The 24,377-nt window shown below is 37.5% G+C and overlaps 3 protein-coding genes, 1 long non-coding RNA gene and 1 pseudogene across 5 annotated transcripts; 2 read left to right on the plus strand and 3 right to left on the minus strand.

Moving 5' to 3' along the window:
* Nucleotides 1-1,604: 1,604 nt before the first annotated feature.
* Nucleotides 1,605-5,124, plus strand: LOC126589114 (serine/threonine-protein kinase BSK5-like). The gene is made up of 10 exons (XM_050254318.1): nt 1,605-1,893; nt 1,997-2,226; nt 2,395-2,530; nt 2,702-2,835; nt 2,920-3,025; nt 3,223-3,308; nt 3,566-3,754; nt 3,903-4,061; nt 4,218-4,331; nt 4,583-5,124. The coding sequence occupies exons 1-10, from the start codon at nt 1,821-1,823 to the stop codon at nt 4,835-4,837; spliced, it is 1,482 nt and encodes a 493-aa protein (XP_050110275.1). The 5' UTR covers nt 1,605-1,820; the 3' UTR covers nt 4,838-5,124.
* A 2,401-nt stretch (nt 5,125-7,525) lies between these two features.
* LOC126589166 (mitochondrial import inner membrane translocase subunit TIM10-like) lies at nt 7,526-9,735 on the minus strand. Of its 2 annotated transcripts, none has more exons than XM_050254395.1 (6): nt 9,557-9,735; nt 9,426-9,478; nt 8,960-9,055; nt 8,467-8,505; nt 8,271-8,340; nt 7,526-7,954 (listed from the first exon to the last, which is right to left on the minus strand). In XM_050254395.1, the coding sequence occupies exons 3-6, from the start codon at nt 9,001-9,003 to the stop codon at nt 7,904-7,906; spliced, it is 204 nt and encodes a 67-aa protein (XP_050110352.1). In that variant the 5' UTR covers nt 9,004-9,055; nt 9,426-9,478; nt 9,557-9,735; the 3' UTR covers nt 7,526-7,903. The 2 variants fall into 2 exon arrangements, with proteins under 2 accessions (XP_050110352.1, XP_050110351.1); XM_050254394.1 differs by having other exon boundaries at nt 8,960-9,012; nt 9,428-9,478; nt 9,557-9,734.
* A 4,011-nt stretch (nt 9,736-13,746) lies between these two features.
* Nucleotides 13,747-14,539, minus strand: LOC126589151 (18.5 kDa class I heat shock protein-like). The gene has a single exon (XM_050254380.1). It carries the CDS (start codon nt 14,448-14,450, stop codon nt 13,968-13,970), a length of 483 nt encoding a protein of 160 aa, XP_050110337.1. The 5' UTR covers nt 14,451-14,539; the 3' UTR covers nt 13,747-13,967.
* Nucleotides 14,540-15,330: 791 nt separating this feature from the next.
* On the minus strand, nt 15,331-16,825 carry LOC126589173 (uncharacterized). Its single transcript, XR_007611730.1, has 3 exons — nt 16,618-16,825; nt 15,692-15,827; nt 15,331-15,580 (listed from the first exon to the last, which is right to left on the minus strand). It is a non-coding gene; the product is annotated as an uncharacterized LOC126589173 (long non-coding RNA).
* A 2,558-nt stretch (nt 16,826-19,383) lies between these two features.
* LOC126589153 (18.1 kDa class I heat shock protein-like) lies at nt 19,384-20,626 on the plus strand (annotated as a pseudogene).
* The last annotated feature ends 3,751 nt before the right edge of the window (nt 20,627-24,377 follow it).

Genomic DNA, 24,377 nt, shown 5'->3' on the forward strand with positions numbered 1-24,377 from the left:
CAAAATCACGTCGGGAAATTTCACCCAAAATCGACCACCCTCGAACGCCGTGATCCGGCATCCAAAACTTCCAAACAAACATCCCCGAGCTTCGTGAGAACCTCCTAAAGCTCACTATGAGCTTGGATTGTCCTAAAAATCAACCAACACAAAGTTCATGAATAGTGCCAAAATCGGTGCTTGTGATTTCGATGTGAAATCGAGAGATTTCTTACCTGAAATGGGTGTGGTTGAGTTCGTATAGTCCTCACGAGCACGATGGTACCTTCACAACCTTCGATCCGTGCTTGTAGGATTGATAGTGAGTGTGTCCGTACGGTTAAGAGAGAGAGTGAGAGACTGAGAGAGTCGTGAGGGAGGAGAGAGAGAGCACGGGGAAGGAGAGAGGGAGGTTGACAGGTTGTGTGGTCCAAAGCAACCCTAGCCACACAAACATGCATACCAATTAATCTAACTTAAAACAATTTTTCCCAAAGTTTATGAAATGTGTGTATTTAATCCAAAATATATCACACACACACATAGCTTAATACTCGTCAAGGTTATTTCTGTCATTTCACGTCCCCGATAATAAGAATCTCGGAATGGGCTGTGACAGATAATATCCCGATATTTTCATTGAAATTTTCGTGTTTTTGGACTACCGATATTTCTGATATCATCGATATTTAATACCTCACATCCCTTATTATAATGAGCTAACAAAAATAACGATAACTTTCGCTATCAAAATAATGGAAATATAAAACAATCTCACAAAAAAATGTAGATATACTCTCTTGATTTTCTCACAAGAGGATTTCTTTCTCACGTACCAATGAGTCTTTCTTTTCGCTCAAACTCTCTCATATTTTTCTTCAAGTGAGACTTTGTTTGGATACCCTTTGACATGGTGAGGCATTTGTCAAATTGTAGCCACACAAAGAAGAGAAAAACCCTTTTTGTTTCTGCTACCCATTTCCTCCAAAATCTACCGTACACTTTCTCTTCATTCCTTTTTAATATTTAAGAAATCATTTTCTTATTTTTCTCTGATACTAAGAAGAGATAACTTGTCATGTCATTCAAAAACAACACGCTAACTACAATTAGCGATCGAACAAATCAGTACATGTCACATAATTTCTGGATAAAATGGAATCAATAGATAAGAAGGATTACATATAAATTCATACAAGGTCTTTTTCCTTATTAATATGATTGTTGTGCTTTATACATAAGACAATCTGCTCTAATATCATGAAAAATGTGAATTTACTTATAAACTCATGCAAGTTCCCTTACTCCATCAATGTGAGATTCATACTCAACACACTCCCTCAACTGTATTGAATTTTTAAACCAAGCATGTGGATAACACAAACGGAGTAAAGTGAAACGCGTGTGACTGTTGAGCTTCACACCTAAGACAACTTGCTTTAATACCATAAAAAAAATTAAAGTTACATCATAAAATCAATTGATCATAATAGAAGTAGCAAATTTACTTATAAACTCATATAAATTCTCTCATCCCATCAATATAAAATTCATTTTCAACGATCTCAGTAAATATGAGTGGGTTGTGTGTGAACAAAAAACTTGTAGTGTTATGAAACAGTACTTTTGCTTAATTCGGATGGAAATTTCTCCTTTTTGACTTTGCGCGGTCCCGACCGAAGTCGATGCGAAAACCGCGTGGTGGCTTCCTCTACAAATCATATACTGCCGCTGCAAAGTGGCAGCAGAAGCAGAGACGTACGCCAAACTTTTTAGAGAGAGTAAGCCGCACAGTTACATATTTCAGAGCGTTTCTCACTAGATTTTGATTCCTCGGCCAAATGGGAAACGTTTTCTGCCTTTGCTTCCGGCCTCAGAGCACCATATCAAATTTCGATGACTCGTTAGAAGCAGGCGAGGCGTTTTTCTGTTGATTCTTTTACACTTTACAATTTTTTTTCAGTCACTATCCCGGGAAAATCCGACTCTTTTCTTATTTTTCTTGTATGAAATGCAGAGAATGTGGGGAGAGACCAAGTCGACTCTCTGTCTCCGGTGCCGGGGTTCAGTGAGTTCAGCCTGCACCAGCTGAAAGCTGCCACGTCGCAGTTCTCGTCGGAGAAAGTCGTCTCCAAGCATGGCGAGAATGCTCCGAATGTGGTCTACAAAGGCAAGCTCCAAGACGGCCGCTGCATCGCCGTTAAGCGTTTCAGCCGCTCCGCTTGGCCCGATTCCCGCCAATTTCTGGTCAGTTTGACAGTTAGACTAAATTTTTCTTTATCAAATTTGAACACGTAGTATTATATTCCGGCTATGAAACAAACATCCGTCCTTTATTACGTGCTGCGCAAATAAAGAACCGACGTCCTGCACATGGAATTTCGGTGTAATAATATGTGTTGTGTATGGTTATAGGAGAAAGCTAGAGCTGTGGGGCGGCTGAGGAACAAGCGTTTGGCGAATCTGATCGGGTTCTGCTGTGAAGGGGATGAGAGATTGCTTGTGGCAGAGTTCATGCCTAATGATACTCTCTCCAAGCATCTTTTCCATTGTAAGTTCCACTCTAATGTTACAAAGTTCTTTTCCTTTTCTAGTCTGATCTTTCATTACAAAATTTGGTTTATTTCTATGATTACTGTCGAGATTTTTACTTTTCAGGCGTTGTTAATTGTATGGATAGAAGTAGACAATTTAATTATTGAATCGGTTATAAATGGTGTAGGCGAGAACCAGCCTATGAAATGGGCAATGAGGTTGCGAGTGGCTTTGTACACGGCGCAAGCTTTGGCCTACTGCAGCAGTAAAGTGCGGGCATCGTACCATGATCTTAATACTTGCAAAGTCCTGTTTGATCAGGTAATCAATGGGGTGGTTTTGTCATTTACAAGTTTTAAGTAGTTTTTTGATGGTCTTTCCTTACACTGAGTCAGCACTCGACAGGAATTAAATCCCAGACTCTCATGCTTTGGACTTATGAAGAATATAAAAGATGGCGAGAGTTATAGTACCAACCTCGCTTTCAACCCTATCAAATACGCGAAGAAAGGTAACGCCTTAATAGCTTTATCCAATCGAGAAAAGTATTCAATCTTGTAATGCATACACTGTTTGGTAGAAGGTGGGAGGGGAGGGGAGGGAAAGTAAGAGATTATGGCTTCTATATCGGTATGCATGAGTAGTGAATAAAATTTCTGAGGCAATGAAGCCCGTGCTGGAGCTAACTTATAGCTTTCTGGTTGGCAGGAAAAGTGATACCAGAAGGTGTGGTTTACGGCTTTGGAACCCTATTGCTTGATCTGCTCAGCGGTAGACGTATCCCGCCAGCTCATGTAATTTTCCTTTTCCTAATGTCTTTCATTGAGGTGGATGGTTGTTCTGATATTGTTCTTCAAATCCAGTTGAAAGTTTATGGCTTATAAATGTAACTTGTGTTCTAAAGCGCTCCAAGTTAAAGTTATTTGCTTGTTTTTCATTATCTGCATTGCCAGATTAAATAATTGGCTCTAAACGTTCATGAATTGGATTGTCATTGAAAATTCCATTGAAGATCTCGTGTCTAAATTATTTTCAATTTTCTTTCTTCCAGGCGCTTGACCTCATACGCGATAAAAGTTTGTTGATGCTGTTGGACTCGTGCTTGGAAGGTCATGTTTCAAATGATGAAGGAACTGCGGTGGTGCAGTTAGCTTCACAATGCTTGCAGTCTGAACCTCAAAAGAGGCCGAATATCAATTCTCTTGTGACTTCCCTTGTCCCTCTTCAAAAAGAAATTGGGGTATGCAGGCTTTATTTAATCAGGAATGGTCATTCTTTAGTGTACGCGTTGAAATTTGATTTGGTATCGTGTCTGTTTCAAAAGCTGATTCGCATCAAAGCTGCATATGCAATACTAGTATATCCTCTCATTTAGTAGTTTTTCACAGGTTCCGTCATATGTTTTGATGGGTACCCCCGATGGAAATGTGCCCCCAAAACCGATATTGCTGTCACCTCTAGCTGACGCTTGCACAAGATTGGATCTTACAGCAATACATGAGATATTGGTGAAAGCTAGATACGAGGACGATGAAACTGGGCACGAAGTTAGTGATCTCAATTCTCACTTCTGAATGTTCTAGTTTGCGATATCTGCCAAGGGAGAAAAGAACTGTCTTTCTTGCAGTGATCACTTACGTTTATTACCAAACGTTTAATGCTAAACTATGTTTAACGCACGACCCTTTAAAACTTCCTCGCAGCTTTCTTTCGACATGTGGACAGAGCCAATGAAGGAGGCATTTGATTTTAGGAAGAGTGGTGATGCTGCATTCAAAGAGAAAGACTTTGCCATCGCGATAAGTTCTTACACAGAAGTAAGTCACTAAACTTGAACCGCAAAACTATCTGGTCATAATTTCTGTAATCTCCAGATATATTGGAAAGGCATTGATTTAGTACTATATTATCCATCATGATTAGCAGTGGGGTTACGAAAATTTAAGCTATGATCACTTAAAAAGTACCTTCGCCAGTTTAGTTCTAGCATATTAAATTATAGATACAGGGTAGGAGTGGATTCACTTATTATCTTAGTCCTAAGTGAATCTCCTTATTTTCGTTGCAGTACTTTGATCGTGTGAGTGGGAAATCGCCAACTATGTTGGTTAGACGGTGCCTGTGTTACTTAATGAGTAACAGGGCAGAAGAAGCTCTTCAAGATGGTGATGAGGCCCTAGCACTAAAGCGTGAATGGCCAACCGCCTTCTATCTTCAAGCGGCTGCCCTAAAGAGCCTAGGGATGGACAATGATGCCGAGGAAATTCTAAGCGTTGGCGCATCCTTGGAAGTTAAGAAACTAGATAAGCTGAGAAGTGAATAGGTGTTTTCCCGCTTCTTTCATCTAAACCTGCATCTATTTTATCGATTCCCTCTTCGGCATCTTAGTTCTTCTGATCTAGCATGAAAGGATATGCCGTAACAATCACTATGATGTATATTTTCAGTTATTTTGATCAGAAGCAGCCTGTGGTTATATAGAAAAATTGTACTAAAACATTAGTTGTTATTTCCTCTGCAGTATATGGTCAGATGCTGATGTTGTATCTTGTATATAGATTTTGAATATTTCATTAGCGTAAAATATCATCCTGATTATATTCATTTTAATACCGTAGATTACTCCGAGGGCTTTGTTACCAATGAGGACGAACAACGAAATAAGATTACTGAATGTTCTGCGGTTGCTTGAGACAACGAAATAAGGAAGAACACCTGAGTTCGAATCTCCTATTGCGCAGTTTAGAATCGTAGTTCACTTGTGTAAAAAATTGTAGAAATTAAAAGACAAGAAACCAAAGGGCACCACATTGTTAGGGGCAACTTAGACCGTTCAAGCTAATTCGTTTTACCTTCACTTGTATGAGTTGATCCGTTTAAATTACAACATTGGTTAGAGAGGCTCAAGATCTTTCAAGCGCTTAACACAAGACGTTCATCTTTAATGTGAAAAAAACTCTTAGCACGTCCTCTCATGTGTACGATATCTTGAGGCTAACACATGTTCAGTTTTTAATAACAATGAGAGATTGTTTGGCTTTGTACGTGGATAGCCTTTTGATACTATGTTAAAATGTGAACATGAAATCGAAAACCAATTGTCAATAGGCAGATAGTCTTTTAATACCATGAAGGAGATACATAATAGTATTATCCTGTATCACAACATGATCGAAATCATCATGCACCTTACAAGTTGGCCCAGAAGTACTTCCGGAAATACGGGCATAGCTAGGGTTTTGAAACTATAACGAAACAGAATAGCAGTTCACTAAGAGTCATGAATTTCTCCGGCCCGTCCCCACACAAGTTATATCTCAGACGACTTGTCACGGTTAATGGTGACCATGAATTTCTAGTCTCTCCTATTTCCACAGTTCTCCTCTTAGTCTTTGGGAAGACCTCCTCCCTTAGTTTCCTAGCACTAGCCAGGAAACTGCATAGAAATCAGACCAAAAGAAAAGAAACGTGAGTAGAGAGACAAGCACTCAAAAACATTTCTTCAGTTCAACCAATGGCAATCAGTATCAGCATCTTTGGACTCGTAGCTCTACGCGAGATCCATGGTCTTTCGTTTAGTGTATTTACATCTTTCCATTTGCTAGGAAGAGTGATACCGGAAACTTTGGTTTACAACTTCGGAACCCTATTGCTTGATCTGCTCAGTGACAGACATATCCTCCCAAGTCATGTAATTTTCCCTTTCCTTCTTATGCTACGTGTGACTTGTTCTCCAAGTAAGCTATCTGATTGTGTCACATCAAGTAATCCGGTTTTAATCAAACCAGTTTGTGGTAATGCTAAATGTCTTAAGTAATTCCTAATTTTCTTTCTGCAAGCTACTTGAACTCATAAAAAGGTCGTACCCAGTGCACAAGGCTCCCGCTTTACGCAGGGTCTGGGAGAGGTGAATGTCGGCTAGCCTTACCCCCATTTATGGAGAGGCTGCTCCCAAGTCTCGAACCCGAGACCTACCGCTCATGGGTGAAGGCACTTGTCATCGCACCAAGTGCGACCTCTAAGCTACTTGAACTCATAGGCGACAAAATTTTCTGATGCTAATGGACTCATGCTCCGAAGGTCATTTATCAAATGACGATTTAACTGAGCTAGTGCATTTAGCTTCACAATGCTTGCAGTACGAACCTCGTGATAGGCCATATTTCAGTCTCTTTGCGAAATGCAGGAAAGACAGCGCTTTAAGAAGCATGGGAATGCGGCATTTCGAGCAAAAGCCTTCACGGCCACAATAGACTCTTACACAGAAGTAGGTACCTTCATTGTTATGTCTTAGAAATTGAGACATGCCGAAATTCATGCTGATATTCGTTGCACTGCCATATGATTAAAGTTGCGACTTTGCATAACGTTCACTGGCATAAGACATAAATAGGGAAAACGATTGGATCGGTTTTCCTTTCTTGCTTCTTATTGATGTTCATTCATCGTGACAGCATTGAACCAGGAACGTTTCAGTCGGGAACCTTTCAATCGGGAACTTTGTTTGCTAACGGTGCATATGTTACTTGATGAGTGATGTGGCACAAGAAGCTCTCGGAGACGCTATGCAGTCCCTCGCACACCGCCCTGAATGGCCTACTGCCTTTTATCTCCAAGTGGCTGCCTTTAAGAGCATAGGAATGGACTATAAGGCTGAGGAAACTCTAAAAGTTGGTGCATCCCTCGCCATTTGAGTCGTGCTATACAGCACCAAAGGGTTATTGGTAACAATCTTTAGGTTGGTCTTGGTGTCTCTCTGTCTATTCGAATCTACAGAAGCCAGTCGTTAGACAAAAATCAAATTACATGTTTGTTTGCTTGCTATGTTATGTTTCGGTAGTCATGATGCACCATTTAGAGCTAGATGGAAACACGGAAAGAAGATTTTCGACAACGTTATGATTGACTAGATCGTGTATATGAGTTGGAAAAAGGGCATCAAACAAACAATACCAGCTTCTTGTAAAACATTCATCAAGAAGTGAACTGAAACATTAACCACAAACATGGATGGGAAAAATTGGAACCATAAATAAACTAGAGAAATCTTCACAAGTACTTCTGCTCAACAATGCTGCCAAAAAGGTAGAATCATCCCACCTATTTAAGGTGTTAGCAAACCACCGAACACAGTGGCAATTATTCAAGAAACGAAGATAATTAAGAAATCTTCACTATGAATGCCCAATTCTGTTATGGACTTTGAACATAGGGCGACGTATGTCAAAAACCTGTCCCTATTGTTTTCTTAGACCACAAAATGGAATCATCTTACGACTAAAAGAAAAAGGCATAACAATGCGAACAATTACAATCTCCAAATTGCTCGAGATCCTGCCAAGCATCTGTCCAGGGAAGAGCAAGTCGCAAAGCAAACCAGGCATAAATTTTACATAGGAGGCCGACCAGAACCTAGCAGCTGCCCAACTAGATTAGTCACCTGCACATGACAAAATTTTTCAACCATATACACATAATAGAACAACCTTCATTTGCACAATAATAATTGCAGCAGGTAGTGAAAACTGTGAAGTGTAATAAGTAAATATATGCAAGGCTTAAGGCTTAATCAAAGAAACCTTTCAGAACACTACAATTGTGATAGATTGAGAGTATAAAACTAAAGTGAGAAATATCAACCGAAAGAGTGAAGAATAAAAGATTTAAAGGGTGAATGGGTTTATTGATTCTTATAACTTAATCCAAGTAATACCATAGCACTAAATTGATAAGAAGAGGACAGAGTGATATCTTACATGCCAGTATTTTGAGACACATCGATCAATGCAACTGTTTTCACCCATATTTAGCTCAGACTCCTTGTACCTGGATGTATTTGAACAATTCACTTTTACTAACTTCATCATTTAAAAACGACCTAAAAGTAAAATGCTAAATCCTTCAAAGTGGTCCACAAAATCTTAAAAGGAGAAAAGAAAATAGTGTTCATACTTCTTCTCAACGCACTTGTTGAAACATGTATGGGTGAGCCTGCATAAATGAACCAATTAAACAAAGAAATGAAAACCGAATAACTCGGAAGCTAAAGTATCACAGATAGAAAATTGCATATACCTAACCAAAAATGCACAACCTAACGAGATGTGGTAGTCTAAGTGTATAACACAAGGGTGAGAAGTACTCTAGTGCTCACAAACTGAAGCCACAAGACTACCAGATAATGTAGCTTCAGAAATATCATTCGTTCTTTTGCGCACAATCATACATGCTCATCAGAACAAAGTATGATCTCCAACGGAAATAGAAGTGACACAGGTGAAAGTTAAAATAAACAAACAAATAATAGTGTACGAGGAGGCCCTAAAGAATTGCTCTAACTAGGAGACAAGCTTAAATTATTCAGATAATAAGCCTTGCACAAACCCAACTTTCAAAAAACTAGATTAGTATGCCGTGATATTTAACAATGCCGTCAAAAATTTACTTGTTGAACAACTCAACCCTGTATTCCATCTCCTTCTCTGCCATACCAAAAATCTGCACAATTGTTTAAAACCAAATTAAGGTCTTTCGAAAACCCACCAGAGATTATTTGAAAAACACGAATTTAGAACAATAATTCAAAACCAAAGAACAGAAAATCCATCACACCAGAGTAAAAATCAACCATCTTGTTGCTTCCTAACTCTCAAGAAATATCCACGTTTCACTTTTACTAATGTCAAAACACCGCCATCATTGATCAATTAGACAAATAAGACCCAATTCGATTACGCCCAAACTCACAGAACACCCAGATTCCGAATACCAATTGAATAATCTAACCATGAATTTCCAAAACTTTCCCCAAAATCCAGTATTGGGCATGCATTAAATCCAATCTAAAACTTGAATTCATTTTTAGAGAACAAAAAGTAAAAACTTTGGAACAATGAAGCAAAAGGGTACTTACCTGTTCCTTGTCCAAAACCGTCGGCGCATTGTTGGGGGCAGCCATTAGAACCTGAACAATTCGCAAATTAATTTACACAAACTTCTTCGAAACCGAATGAATTAGCAGAGAGGGTTTAAGTAATTTTACTCGGCGGGATGGAATCGAACGCGCTGAAAGTGGTTGCTGTAAATGCAGAGGGGTTTAAGCGTCCGATTTGAAGCTAAAGCAGGAGAAAATAAAAATCCCACTGAGCTAATAATGTACGAATTAGGGTTTTAGGAGTTAATATAGCGTGTATATGCGATGGACGGTTTTGTTTTTAGGGGGGGGGGGGGACTTTCAACCAGAAAAGTTAGTGGATTATTGCCCTTTCTTTTCTCCTTCGGACGAGGATCCTCTCCTGAGTTCAGGATGTGAATCCTCCTGACCGGGTTATCCATGTTGTTTAAATTTAATCCAACGGCTTCAGTTCCTCTAAAAATTATAATAATGATAACCGTTGGATTAAATTTGAACGATCCAGATGGTCCGATCAGGAGGATCCTCTCCTTCCACCACAAGTAGTGCGATAATTTCACAAAGGCCCTGTATGGTGGGCCGCCGTATATAATTGTCCTTTTCTTTTTTATTTTTTGGATTTTTTTATTTCTTTTCTAACTCATAGGTCATCGGGATTCAAGTTCAGTTGATTAAAGTAGTATGTTTCTTTTGTTATGCTATAGTTTGAATATTCATTCAAATGATTTAGATTTCTTCGTGCAAACTATCATTCAATTAAAGGAAAAACTCGTATTATGTTTGCTTACAAGAAATGAATATCATTCTCGTTGTATGTTTGCTAACAACCAAGGATTTGAGAGGAAAAAACGTGAATCCACATTGATTTTGCATATCTAATACCTTCTCATATCAAAAAAAAAAATCAAGGTATAAGATTATTAAGGGGGTTGTTTAAACTCGTGGAAACGTGTTTTGATGTTCACCCAATAACAATTGTTTGTTCTCGATCCATTTCAAGTTTTAACAGATGATTCGTAACTTAAGCAGTTAAGAGGTTTTCCTCGTGCTCTCAAAACTCGGCGTTACCTAGTGAATCATATAATATTCAGTCATGACTTACCATTTTAGTGGATCGAAAATTTCAAATTGACGACATTTGTGCCACTAACCTGTGTATTACAAGGATCATTGAGAAAATACATACTTTCACATTGTGCCGGTAGCTTTCATTAGCAATGCTTCACAATTTACAGGTACGAGGGCTTGACCAGCATCTCCTCCGAATCTTTCCACACTGGGGAGTCCTTAAGGGTGCGTTTGTTGCACCGGACTGCCTCAGATTGGACTAGATGCAGGGACTAAGCTGGACTGATTTAGTGAAGTGTTTGGTGCAGCGTCGGACTAAAAAGCAGGACAGCAATATTATATTATTTTATATTAAATTAATATATATATATATAATTAATATTTTATTATATATTAATATTTTACCATTACTTTATCTTTTTCCTTTTCCCTCTACCTCTTTTCCCGTCAAACCCCACCTCTCCATCCCGTGTCAAGCCTCTCTTCCTTCTCCCTCTACCTCTTTTCCCGCCACCTCTGCTTCTCATGAATCACAAAACATAAGGTCCAAATTTTACAAGTTTCTCACATATCACAAAATTCAAATACCAAATTTCACAATTTTCTACTAAATTTCACAAGTTTCTCAGCTTCTTCCCTACCACTGACGAAAACCCCAACTGGTACTTGGGCATTTGGTACACTTTCGGTCCTGACTTGCGTCTGGGTCGCGCACGAACGCCGAGATCGACAGCGAACTTCTGGTGATGGTCGTCTGGTGGTTGCAACCATGACGATTTTGCTAAGAAAGAGAGTGAATTGAACGAAGAAGAAAGGAAGGGAATCACTGGATTGTTTTTCAGTTTTTGTTTGAGGTCTGGGTTTAGGCTTTGGGGTGGGATTATGAAGGCCCAAGGGAGTGGGCGAAGGTGCGAATCAGAAGGGAGAGGGCGAAGGAGAAGGGAGACGATGAGGGATCTGAGGCGGGGGAGAGAACGACACTAGCAGTCCGCTTGAAATCGAGGCGTCTCCTTAAGAACGTTTAGTGAAACGTTCAGTCGGGGCGAGTCCCCTTTAGTCTCATTAAACCTAATCCTTGTTTGGACCAAACAATGGACTACAGTCTAGTCTAGTCCAGTCCCCCCTAATCCGGTCAAACAAACGCCCCCTGACTGTACAAATAAGATTCACATGCGCAAAATATGTGCTAGACTACGCACTGCAAATGGAAACAAGTTGTCACCCCTATTTATCCAAAAATAATATACTTGTTATAGATATCCGTGTAGAATATTATATTACGAGGGGCGGAGAGCGTGTGTACGGCAAAGTAGGAACGGGTACAGCAACGTAGCAGCACAAGCAAGACGATGATTGGAACTGCAACTTACCCCCACACATTCACAGAAGCCTTTTTCTTTCCCCTGCTGGTGTTCATGAAAGCACTTTGAAGTGAAAAAGCCATGAAATTACGAAGGCAAGGATCATGCAGGCAAGAAGGAAATTCATAATGCAGCGGCCATGCCACATGGTTCAGGTTTCAACCTGGATCATGGGTGCTGGTACTGATGCGGCTGTGGCAGTACTGCTATTTGCCTCGTTTATCTGGCCACTGGAAATGTTGAATGCAGTTACTCCAGAGATCTCGCAGGTTCTGCAAATCAAATGAATAAAATTATGCATAGGCAGAAAATAACATATCAGTCAGACATGACAAGCAATTACAACCATAACGCAACATAACGAAGAAACGTACCATGAGGATTTTGAACAAACATAAAGAAGTGTAACCAACAGCATACAAATATAAAAAATATAGAGGAAAATGCTATACAATCACTGTAAGTGATTTCAAAGGTCATCAATCTTCTATTTATGTTTCTGGAAAAAAAGTCATGTCGTCAAGATGTCGTTCCATTTGCTTACCATGATGAGTAAAATGAAATTTGAACTAGCTTGCTGTTCTTGCATATCTTCTCCTCATCCTGGTTACCAAGCAAGTCAGTCTTGACCAGTCCATCTATGATGTATTGTATTATCATGTGATGCAGCTTATCTAGATTATATTTCCTGTAGCCTAAGTTTGGATATTTCCTTTGCAGAGGGTATAGCGTGCAAGGTCCTAAGAACTTTACCAAATTATCATCCTTCGAGTATAGAAAATCTCCCAAATATATAAGCAAAATAAACTTGTGACGGAATCAAAGAATGCAAATGCTCATCATCATTTACTAATCCATATGCATAATGTAAACATTTACATCTCTATTAGAAGCATACATAAAAAATACATGGCACACAAGATATCCACTTTTCGACATAGGAGCTCAATTCTTGCATACAAACACACTTCATTTAGCTTGCATTGGACCTCACACTTTCCACTAATGTAAATGCCACAGAAAGTCTGACTGTAAAAACCATAAACGTAGAACGATCAATATGTTTGAGTTCAGATGGACTGTAATATTGGTGACTACAAGATTTGTTCTTTTACTAGATTTTCTCGTATTTCATATGAGCATATGCATCCTACTATATACGTGATCTACCTCATTCAGCATTCCAGTAAGAAGCAAAATGATAAGAACAATTGTGACAATTACATCAAAAGAAAGAAGCTAATTAGCAAGTAATCATTCGAATAAGCTGAACTCACGGAAGCAGGAACCTAAACATTATCAAGATGGTCTCTGTTGTAGCACGCCCATAGTAAGATCATAGTTTGAAGTATGTTAGGATGCCACTTGTCATCATCTCAATATGACAAATGTAAGGTTGAGATGCTCTAGTAGTAGATAAGATGGTTGTAAGTTGTTAGATGATAGCTTACAGAGGAAGCTAAGTAGTTTACATATAAGGAAGTCGGTTGTAATTGGGAGGGGGTCATTGGAATAATCTCTGTGTAATACAAGAAAGTACTATGCAATTGTGAAGAAGCCGAGCAAGGTTTTAACATTGGTATCAGCCAGTGTCGATTCCTCTCAATCCTTCATTGTTGTATGCCTCGCCGACCCCGGAACACCATGGAATCGCGAGTGTCGACTTTGGAAACCATGCTCGCCGATCTCAAAGCTGAGTTCAAGAACAGCCAAGAGATGATCATGATGCAGCTGCAATCATGATGCAGACGGATGCATTATTTGTGGCTTTTATCGTTATTGAAATCTTGTTGGAATTTCGACATTTATTGATCATAATGCATCCATCTGCATCTCCGTTGTATCATTACCCTGTACAAAGAAAGTGGCTCGAAGTCTTGAGAAGCAACATAACCAACAATCACACCGCGGCATTTGGGTACTCCATTAGAAATGGTGGGACTACGACCATGAATCCTAGGTACATTACGTCTTGCTACAGTTAAAAGGGACAAGTGCTCAAAATCAAATACATATTCGTGATATAACTTTGGCACTCTTATTTCTGATACATATTTGTGACTGAACAGATAATCATAGATAAAATCTTTAAAAAAAAAAATATCACAATTTCAACCAGAAATTTCAATGGCTCTGACGTCAACGTTCTTCAACTCCGCCTTCGGAACAGTGACACTCAGAACTCCATTCTCCATGGCAGCCTTAATCTGATCAACCTTTGCGTTCTCCGGAAGCTGAAACCTCCTCAAGAACTTGCCGCTGCTCCTCTCCACTCTGTGCCACTTGTCATTTTTATCCTCCTTCTCCACGTTCCTCTCTCCGCTGATCTTAAGCACCCTGTCGTCTTCCACCTCCACCTTCACCTCCTCTTTTTTCAGCCCCGGAACGTCCGCCTTGAACACATGGGCTTCGGGGGTCTCCTTCCAGTCGACCCTAGTGTTCACAAAAGCCGAATTCTCCCGAGAAAATTCAGGAAATGCGGAGAGTGATGAGGAGGAAGGGAACGGGAAATCCTTGAAAGGGTCCCACAGATTGAGGGAGAATGGGTCGAAGACGCTGCCGCTTCCTCGTCGGGAGTTGGGAATTAGCGACATTCTGAAAAACCGATGGGGTTGGTTTGGATGCAGAGAAATTTGAGAATTATTACAGAAATATTGATTTTGCTGGACTGATTGCAAAATTAGCGGATTTGATATATTTATTAGGAACCGAAGAATTTTCTAGAACAGACTTGAGGATGAGGCTGGAAAAGTATGCGTGAGTTTCTCGAACTTTCTAGGATGCTTGAGAATAATTGGAACTTTCTTAGGTCGCTTAAGAATAATCCGACGTTTGTGTGAGTTACTCACACAACACGGTTGACTTCATGATGATGAATAGTGGACCCAAAAACCTAAGTGTGGGGGTTGTATGGGCCGTTCGATTTAATCGGACGGTTAAAACTGAAGATACTGTGCAAGTTATAAGCAGGGCGTTTGAATCTTTGATATGTATTATTTGGACTTATTGATAAATAATAATAGTTCCATTAAATTAACAATATCAACTAAATATCAATAACATTTAACATCTCATGAAGTAGCTTATCTAAAGGTAAAGGGAGTTATAGCCCAAACAAGCAAATTATGTACCAACAGTTAAGTAATATGATGGTCACTTAGTACTACGTTTTAATAGTATTTTTCTTTATTTGGGAGTGAGAGGTCTTAGGTTCGATTCTCGTCAAAAGCGAATTCGAATCATATTATTGTTTAGGGTAAATTGCCAATTTAGTCCCTGAATTATCACCTTAGTGAAAATTAGGTCCCTAAACTATTTTTTTCAAAAAAATTAGTCCCTGAAATATAAAAATCTGCCAATTACATCTATAATGTTATATTCGAAGCTACTATATTCAATTTTTCGTCAATTTAAGTTATATTACTTGCATGCGATACACATTGGAGGGTAGATTGGTAGTTTTTCATAAAGAAATAGTGTATGGAGTTAACTTTGGATGAGAAATTAATAGTGTACAAAATAATACATAAAATATTGTAAAACACACATAAAAGGATCTAGGGGTGGTTCGGTATGGGATCCCATACCGAAACCTTGTCCCGATTCCCAAACCGAAATTTTCGGGAATCCCAATTTCAATACCGATCCCAAACCAAATTTTCGGAAATCCCGAAGGAAAAATCGGGAATCCCGAAATAGTAGTTGAAAAACTTGGATCAACACCCTGCATTCACGAAATTTTAAGATGAATAATGTCAATGATGGAAGTTGGAACCATGAATAGATGTTACGGCATTTTGATAGCAAATATAACACGAAAGTGACAGAAACTCACTCCACTGCGAACTTTCTTCACCAACTTAACTCCACCATCACGAAGCTTGCCATCTGGTGTAAAGAAAAGCCTCCATTGCTGAGCTGAAAGAGCATGTTTTCTTTTCCTGCGGGACCAAGGTGACTTAAGACGAACCCTGAAAATGAAACAATGAGTGCAATTAGTAATGGTTAGATTAAGGAAGCATCAGCTATACAAAAAATATCAGTGTATAAATGAATGAAAATGTTAGGCCAATAAAAACATCTCAAAGTTTGAACCTTTCATATAAAAGAAAGGGTCTGGCAGTAGACGAAAACCAAATTAGACCGCTTCAAAATTCTGGATATTCTACATAAGCATGCACTCGAAGGGCCAAGTCAAAGCAAATTATCAACAAGGATTAAAGTTAAACTGTAGATAAACGCAATAGCTTTGCAGCTTAATTAATTGACTTTGAATACCCAAAACACTTCAATCCATCTATCTGTTGAGAAGATTAGTAAAAGCTAACATCAATTCGGGTTTATCAATCTTTGACTCATTAAACCACAGCATTGTTGCTCAATGGCAGCTTAATATACAAAATTCAAACACTTACAATATTAAAACATAAAGATCCTAACTTTACTAGAACCATGAGACAAAAACAACACAAATCTTCCAGAAGCAAATCGATGCGCAAAAGAAACAACCAATGCAGCTTGCCCAATACATCGAACCCACAATTTTTTAAGCAACTGAAAGAGTAACAATTTACAAGGAGGACCAAAATGTGAATGAAGAAGGTGACCCGAAAGAAGGGATCGAAGCGAAAACGCCATTAAAACAGTGGAACTGAGCTAAAATTGGTACTAAAAACATGAACTTGAAGCTTCCCGAGATCGGGATCTAAGAGAGGAAATTACCGAAAACAAAACTTTAGAGAGAGAGAGAGAGAGACTCACCGATCAAAGGAAGAACAATGAGCTGGTGAGGAAGAGGACACGATTAACAGAACCGAACGCAAATGAATCCACGAAGACGACGACGGTGGTTGGCCAGAATTCGACACAGACAGATGAGAGATGAGGGCTCGGTGAGGGAGGAGGCGCAGGGGCTTGGAGTTTGATGGATGGAATCAGGGAAATGGAACGGAACTGTGAAAGAAAGAAATGAGATTTGACCTAAAACAAATCAACGGCACGGATTAAATCTAAAACAATAAACAGTTCAAATAATTTTCTTAAAATATATATATATATTTTTTCGGTTCGGTATGGGAATACCGAAAAAATGAAATGCAAAACCGAATCCCATACCGAAATTTTCGGTTTGGTTTGGGATTATATCCCGAAAATTTCGGGAATTTTGGTTTGGGATATTTTTGGTTTGGGATCGGGATTTTTTTGGTTTGGTTTGGGATTTTTGGGATTTTTTTCCAGCCCTAAAAGGATCTAAGCCTAAAAAGAAAAATCATCCACAGAGCCCAGTCAATAAGGTTCTATACGCCATAAGATTGAAATAAAGCATTTTATTGTGCACCATAAGATTAGGAGAATCAATCTTATACCTAGCCAATTACCAATGGCTGATCAAAGTTCTAGCTCATAAATATTAAGTACAAATGTGAAAAACAAACTGAAATCTATAGGCCAAATTGATAATAAAATAAAAATAAAAAAAATAAAAAAAGAACATATGCACGCCCGCACCGGCAGTAAAGCTAGTTTAGTGGAATTCTTTTCTCTCTTCTATCCCAATTTCTTTCTCTTTTTTTTTTTTTGGTCAAAGCCCAATTCTTTTCATTCACGAAGTTTCTAGCAACTTCTGTTTTGCCTTCATTGCTGTTGGGTTTCATGCTCTTCCTAGTTTTCCGGCACCTGGAATTTTCCAGAAACGTCTTTGACTCGTTATAAATACGTCACTAACCCACGCCCTTCACCAACCAGTGAAGCCAAGCAAGAACTCTCCCTACCGACTCCAATTTGATTCCCTAGCAGCCAAACAAAACCACATCAAGTTTTTTTTTTTTTTTTTTTTTTTTTTTAGGTTTCCCATGAGCGGTAGGTCTCGGGTTCGAGACTTGGGAGCAGCCTCTCCATAAATGGGGGTAAGGCTAGCCGACATTCATCTCTCCCAGACCATGTGTAAGCGGGAGCCTTGTGCACTGGGTACGACCATTTTTTAGGTTTCTTTGAATAAATTATAAAAAAATTATCTCAACCATGAATAGGTTTTTGGGAACTTTAACGAAAAATTTCCGGTACTGTTCACTTTAACGAAAAAACATATTTTTACACTAAAAAGTCAATTATGGTACTATTTATTTTACCTTTTATTTTGTCCTTATCGTTAAACTTCAAAATTTTCAAACTCTTTTCATTAGTTTTCCTTAGATTTTTTTTGAATAAATTATAAAAAAATTATCTCAATTATGAATCGAACCACAATCTTATATATCATGTTTTAAACATTATAATGTCATACCTCAACTTATGAATTCCTTTAAATATTCTATCAATTTTAAATGTTAAATGATGAGGTGCTAGGAGTGTAGCTCACTCTTTGCTCACTCTTTTGACAATTGGAATAAAAAATTAATTAATTAATAAAAAATTATTAATTTTTCATTTACAATTAAAATCAATTTAAAAAAACCTCTCTCAGCCGCAGCCCTCCTCCCCCCTTCATCCCCAATCCTCCCTTAACCCCCCCCCCCCCCCCCACAATTTTCCGAGCAACCAAACAAACCAAAGCATATAATTTTTTCCAGAAAAAAAATTCAAAACCCAAGTCGACAAATCACACGAGAGTGCAAACCCGATTTTTGATCCAAAAAACGTGAATTGAATGTGGATCCGGCAATTACAAGCAGGACGCGATTCCCAAACCTCACAAATCAAAATTTACAAACCCTTAAAATCCCAATAGATTTACGAGTTCCCGGAGTGGGATTCAAATCCCACGAAACCTTCATGGCCACTGGACCAAAACACTAGACTATTTCTCTACCAGAGAAAATTAAGATTTAATTTTTAATTTAAACCCATGATGTTATGGGTAAAATGATTTTTGGGCATCGGTGGAGACTATGCGCAAATGAAGGAGAGAAGGGAATAGAGAAGACTCGCAGACTACCTCACCGAAAAGATCTCATCCCCTGACTCCATCGAGTTCCTCCTCCTTCCCTAGAACGACGCCTTCCACTACTCCAAAATTCCTAGGTACTCGATTCCACCAGCAGCGACAACCACATCAGCAACGGCGATAATGATCTTCAAATTCTCATGATGCACTCGAGAGCTCCCTTGCTGATCTTTAGAACCTTGACGACGGATAAATGAGGATTGGAAAAGTCTCGATCATCGCCAGGTCTAGGAATCGCGGGCGGGAAGCTCATACTGTAGCCTGATCTCGAGTTCAGGTGGTTTCCATGACAGAGGACTCGCCGCAGACAACCATCAAGAAGCAACGAGAGAGACACGAGGAGAAATGGGGTTTTTAATAATTTTAATTTTTTCAGATTAAAAATTCTTGACTTATTTAATTTTTAAATTATGAGTGGGTCCCATTATTGCCAAGTTATCATTTAACAAATTTAATGGAGGTTGGACATTGCAACGAATTCATAAGTTAATGTATGACATTGTAATGTTTAATACATAAAGTATGAGATTGTGGTTCAACCATAGTTGATGTAGTTTTTATAATTTATCTTCTTCTTTTTCAAAATGTTGCTTATCCCCAACTCTCAACAAGGCAACAGCATCTTCGACAAATTCTCTCTCAACTTGTGTGACCCTTTCAAGGATTTCCCATTCCCTTCATCCTCATCACTCTCTACATTCCCTGATTTTTCTCGGGAAAATCGGCTTTTATGAACACTACAGTCGACTGGAAGGAGACCCCCGAAACCCACATGTTCAAAACAGACATTTTGGGGCTGAAGATGATGTGCGGAAGCGTCAAATATGAAACCAATAAACTACAACGGCAAAATATGATAAGACAAATAATCCAAATGACACAAGGATTTATACTGGTTCGACGAAAGCCTACGTCCAGTTCCGAGACGGCGAGAAAATTCCACTAATATCAAAAGGAGATTACAAATAGAGTTTTAACTCTCAAACCCAAATTTCACATACACCAAATAGCTCTCACTCTCACAAAGAACAATTTGGAGAAGATGGACACACATCAAATACCATCACTCCCAAAAGCTACACAACATGTAGCAGCAACATCTTTGATTGAGGGATTACTAACAAAAGGGGATTACAAACAAATGGGAAGGAGCATCACTGTTTCAAATGGGAGAGCCGAACGCTCTCCCTGGTATGGCTCTTATCTGATGCCGCTCCCCCCATCTCTCCCACATTCGGCTGCAACCTTTATCCATACAAAAGCATCCAATAAAAAATCCAAAGTAAATGAATAATCATTACTTTACAAACATCATCATGACCTTCCTTTTTTTATTCAACAAGCATCATCATTGTGTCTTTACTCATGATGTCCACCAAACTTTTCTTTGTTTAGTTTACTAGCCAAAAGGCATTTGGCTTGTTGTCCACTTGGCCACTAATTTGGCCACTATCCAACAGAAGAAGGATGAGGTGAAGGTGGAGGTGGAAGACAACAGGGTGCTTCAGATCAGCGAAGAGAAGAATGTGGAGAAGGAGGACAAACACGACAAGTGGCATAGAGTGGTAAGGAGCAGAGGCAAGTTCTTGAAAGATTTCAGCTTCCGGAGAATGCAAAGGTCGATCAGATTAAGGCTGCCATGGAGAATGGAGTTCTGAGTGTGATCGTACCAAAGACAGAGGTGAAGAAGCCTGACGTCAAAGCCGTTGAAATCAATGGTTAATTAATAGTGAAATAATAAGATTATGAATGTTGTGTTCTTAGGAAATAAGATTATGAAATAGAGTGCCCAAAAAAGAGTGATTTGTGTAATTGTTTGTAAAATAATGACTTGTGCGTGGTTAATTTGATACAAATTTGGATTTACGCGTTTGAAAATAATATTAAGTGAGGATAATCGGAAAACAGCTTTTGTAGTAAAAATTTAGATTTAAACTTTTTGGTAAAGTTCATTAGGTTTCATGTTCGAATGTGAAAGTTATATTATTTTTCTGTTACTTGTCATTTCACTCTATATTTTTTCACGCGGTATCATACCATTGCCAAGCCCCTTTCTCACTTCTCCCTCTTCGTCTCTCTACACCTACATCCCGTCTTCTCTCTCCTCTGTCTCACTTTCCATGCGCAAAATATTTTTGTGAGTTTTTAGATTTTAAAGCTCTGATTGGATCAGTTTGAATGAAAAGTTTTAACCAAGCTTCTAAAACTGGAGAAAGGATTTCTAGGCAGCAAAAGGCAAGACCCATGGCGTACAATTGAGATTTAAAAAAAATTGGCTTTGAGATTTGTTGGTTAGGATGTCCTTCCCTCAATTGTGAGCAACTCTTAATATGCTTTCTTCGCAGGCAGGCGAATTGGAGACAATAGTATGCTTTTGAAGGAGTTTCTTAAAAAAACACTTTCAAACAAATTTGTATAGAATTTATATGCTACGACTAATAGTAGCCCTACTATTGTTCGAAATAGATTACCAATTCTAATTGTGATGTTTGTACTGTAAAATAATGTGATGCCTCGAACGAATGAGGATGGCTCAAGCCATGTATTGTGCCTTGAGAATGTGGGGTTGGGAAGCAATGCATCCAATTTTTCTTTCACTTTATCCTTCTTCTTTTTTGTTAAAGAAAGTACCATATGGTTCGTAAGCAAAGTATCCAAATCTTTTTCACTTTTTTCTTGATAAAGAGAAATACAAAATGGGTTCGAAAGCAATGCATCCCATTCTCTTTCCCTTTGTCTTTTTCTTGTTAAAAAAGAATGAAAATACCTTACTTCAGAATCACCTCCTCTTGAGGTAATGCTCGTTAAATATTTTTTTTTGCTTCTCTATTTATATTGTTAGAGAACTCTTATTAACCTTTCCCCATTGAAGTTATCTGCTCATTGCATTGCTGAGGTAACATAATATGTCCTCCTTGTGCATGATACCATTCAACATTCATATTTTCTAGCAAATTCATGAAGTAACAATGTCAGCACCAGACACATGAGTTGTTGTTGAATAAGGCATAGATTTCAAAATTTCATTTTTACTCTAGCGAACTGTTGCATTGGGTTGATTTACAATACAGGTACGTATGTACATCTTGGAAACTTTATTTCTTTTCAATATTTGTTGTTTTAGGTGTTTATTTTTACCCATGTGTGACTAAGAAACAAAAGTGTTTGGTTTTACAATATATTTTCTAGCAAATTCGTGAAGTACCAGATCCAGCACTAGACATATTGTTGTTGAACAAGGCATATATTTCACAATTTCATTTTTTTTCCCTACCGGTTAGTTGCATTTGGTTGATTACAATATAGGTACGTATGTTCTTAGAAACTTCATTTCTTTTCAATATTTGTTGTTTTAGGTGTTTGTACTATATGTTTATGCATTTTGATGTTCATCCACGTCAACTGAAATTGAGCTAATCCCCCCCTTATAATTGAATTTTTACTTTTCTCACTCAATACAAAAAGTTTTAAATCATGTCTGCTATATGGTGGTGAAATGTAAACTATTAGAAATTTGTATGCTGTAAAATAATAATGAGTAAATAAATATACACATGCAGTGAAACTGTCAATTGAAAATATAACTTTACCCATTGAAATTCAATTTTCTTTAACTAAAACTCATCATAGTATATTTTCCTAACAAAAACTCATTGACTTTACCTCTTGAGAAAAAAAAAGGGCCTTCGGGTTTTTTACATATATATATTTTTTCACTTCTCCTATTTATATTGTTAGAAAGCTCTTATTAACTCTTCCCCATTGAAGTTATCTGTTCATATATTTGCATTGATGTGCATCATCTTTCCTCCTTGTGCATGCTAACATTCAACATTCAAATTTTCTTGCAAATTCGTGAAGCACCACTACCAGTACCAGACATATGATTTGTTGCTGAACAAGGCATAGATTTCAAAGTTTCAATTTTACTATGTTGGACAATTGCATTGCGTTGATTTACAATACAGGTATGTAGTACTTCTCGAAAACTCTATTTCTGTCCAATATTTGTTGTTTTAGGCATTTGTTTTTATCCTGCTTGACTAAGAAACTAAAATGTTAGTTTTATAATCTAGTGCCCACCAGATATTCTATTTCAGGATCCAGCTCAACAATTTTATTGATTAGGTTTTGACTTCACACAATTTTGTATTTTTAGATGTTTAAAATATCCCTAGTAACTCATGTCAGATTAAAAACAAATTTTAATATCATGATTTCATTGCATATTAATAATAAAAGTATATGATTCTACGGTTTTCATTTGTTTTATTTTATTTTATTTCCTTTTTAAATTCCCTAATTGCTTTTCAAATTTTCATAAATTAGGATTTTTTTTTTGGTTTAATTTTTCCGTTTTCAAAATATGGGAGCATTAGTTACCAACAAAATATAAGAATGTTATTTTTTTTTCAAAATTATTTAATTATATTCTATATAGATATGGGTAAATTATTTTACTACACATATATAATAACAATCAAATGTGCTTAATGTATGTAATAATACATGCAAAATAATTTACCTACAACATAAAGGATGTGATTTGGTTCAAATTTATTTTACCTACATTTCACATATAGATATGGGGAAATTATTTTATGTAGATTAAAGTACCTACTTAAAGATGAAGAATGTGAATTGGTTCAAGATTTAATTTACAATTATTTCAAATATATAGATATAAGTAAGGGGAATTTTGATCTAGGTGCAACATCCCTAGCATTTAGACTTTTTTATTAAACTATTTTCTACAATTTTGGTGCCATGTTTTCTAAAATGTCCTTCTTTTTGAAATTCAAAATTACATGAAGTGCCATTGATCCACCAATTTATTCAAAAAGTAGCTCCGAAATCTAGCCTTCTTCAAACCAAATTTATTATTTTTATTAATCCAAAACAAAGACACATATTATTAAGTTATCAACCAATGATATGTGCCAAAAATTAAAATTAAAATAACCAAAATTAAAATAAAACGTACCATAAACTAGAATTAAACGTACCAACACTAAAACTAAACGTACCAATCAACGATATATACAAAATAATTCTCTCACTAAAATGTATACATAATAATTTCAAAATATAAACATCCACCATTTTCATTATCTTGAAGGTAAAATTATATTTTAATTTTAGGAGAAAAAAATATTTTTTACGAAGAAATTATAACAAAGAGATAATTTGATAAGCATCAGGTGGGACTTTGTGGCAAGGCTTCATATCGTTTCGGGTTTGAACTAAGTGATGCTTAAGCCTTAAGTATGAGTCATAGAGGAAAAATAACAAAGATCTACACAAAACTCAAACAAAAGATAAAGATAGAGAAAAAAATAGATAAGTTTTCTGGCTGGGCTCAAAACTGTCATAAATAGTGGGCGATGGAGGAAGGAGACGCTTGAATTTTGAAACGAACCATGAGGGTTGCTGAAAAAAAAAAAAAAAAAACTAGAGGAGGTGTGGGGTCTATGGTAATGGGATAAGGATGAATGAAAAAAACAATAAATAAAAAATATAAAGAAATAAAATAATTGAAAAAACCTGATATATCACGTTGCTTGCTGTATGGTGTAAG

Source organism: Malus sylvestris, chromosome 11 (assembly GCF_916048215.2).
Source record: "Malus sylvestris chromosome 11, drMalSylv7.2, whole genome shotgun sequence".
Taxonomy (NCBI): Eukaryota; Viridiplantae; Streptophyta; class Magnoliopsida; order Rosales; family Rosaceae; genus Malus; species Malus sylvestris.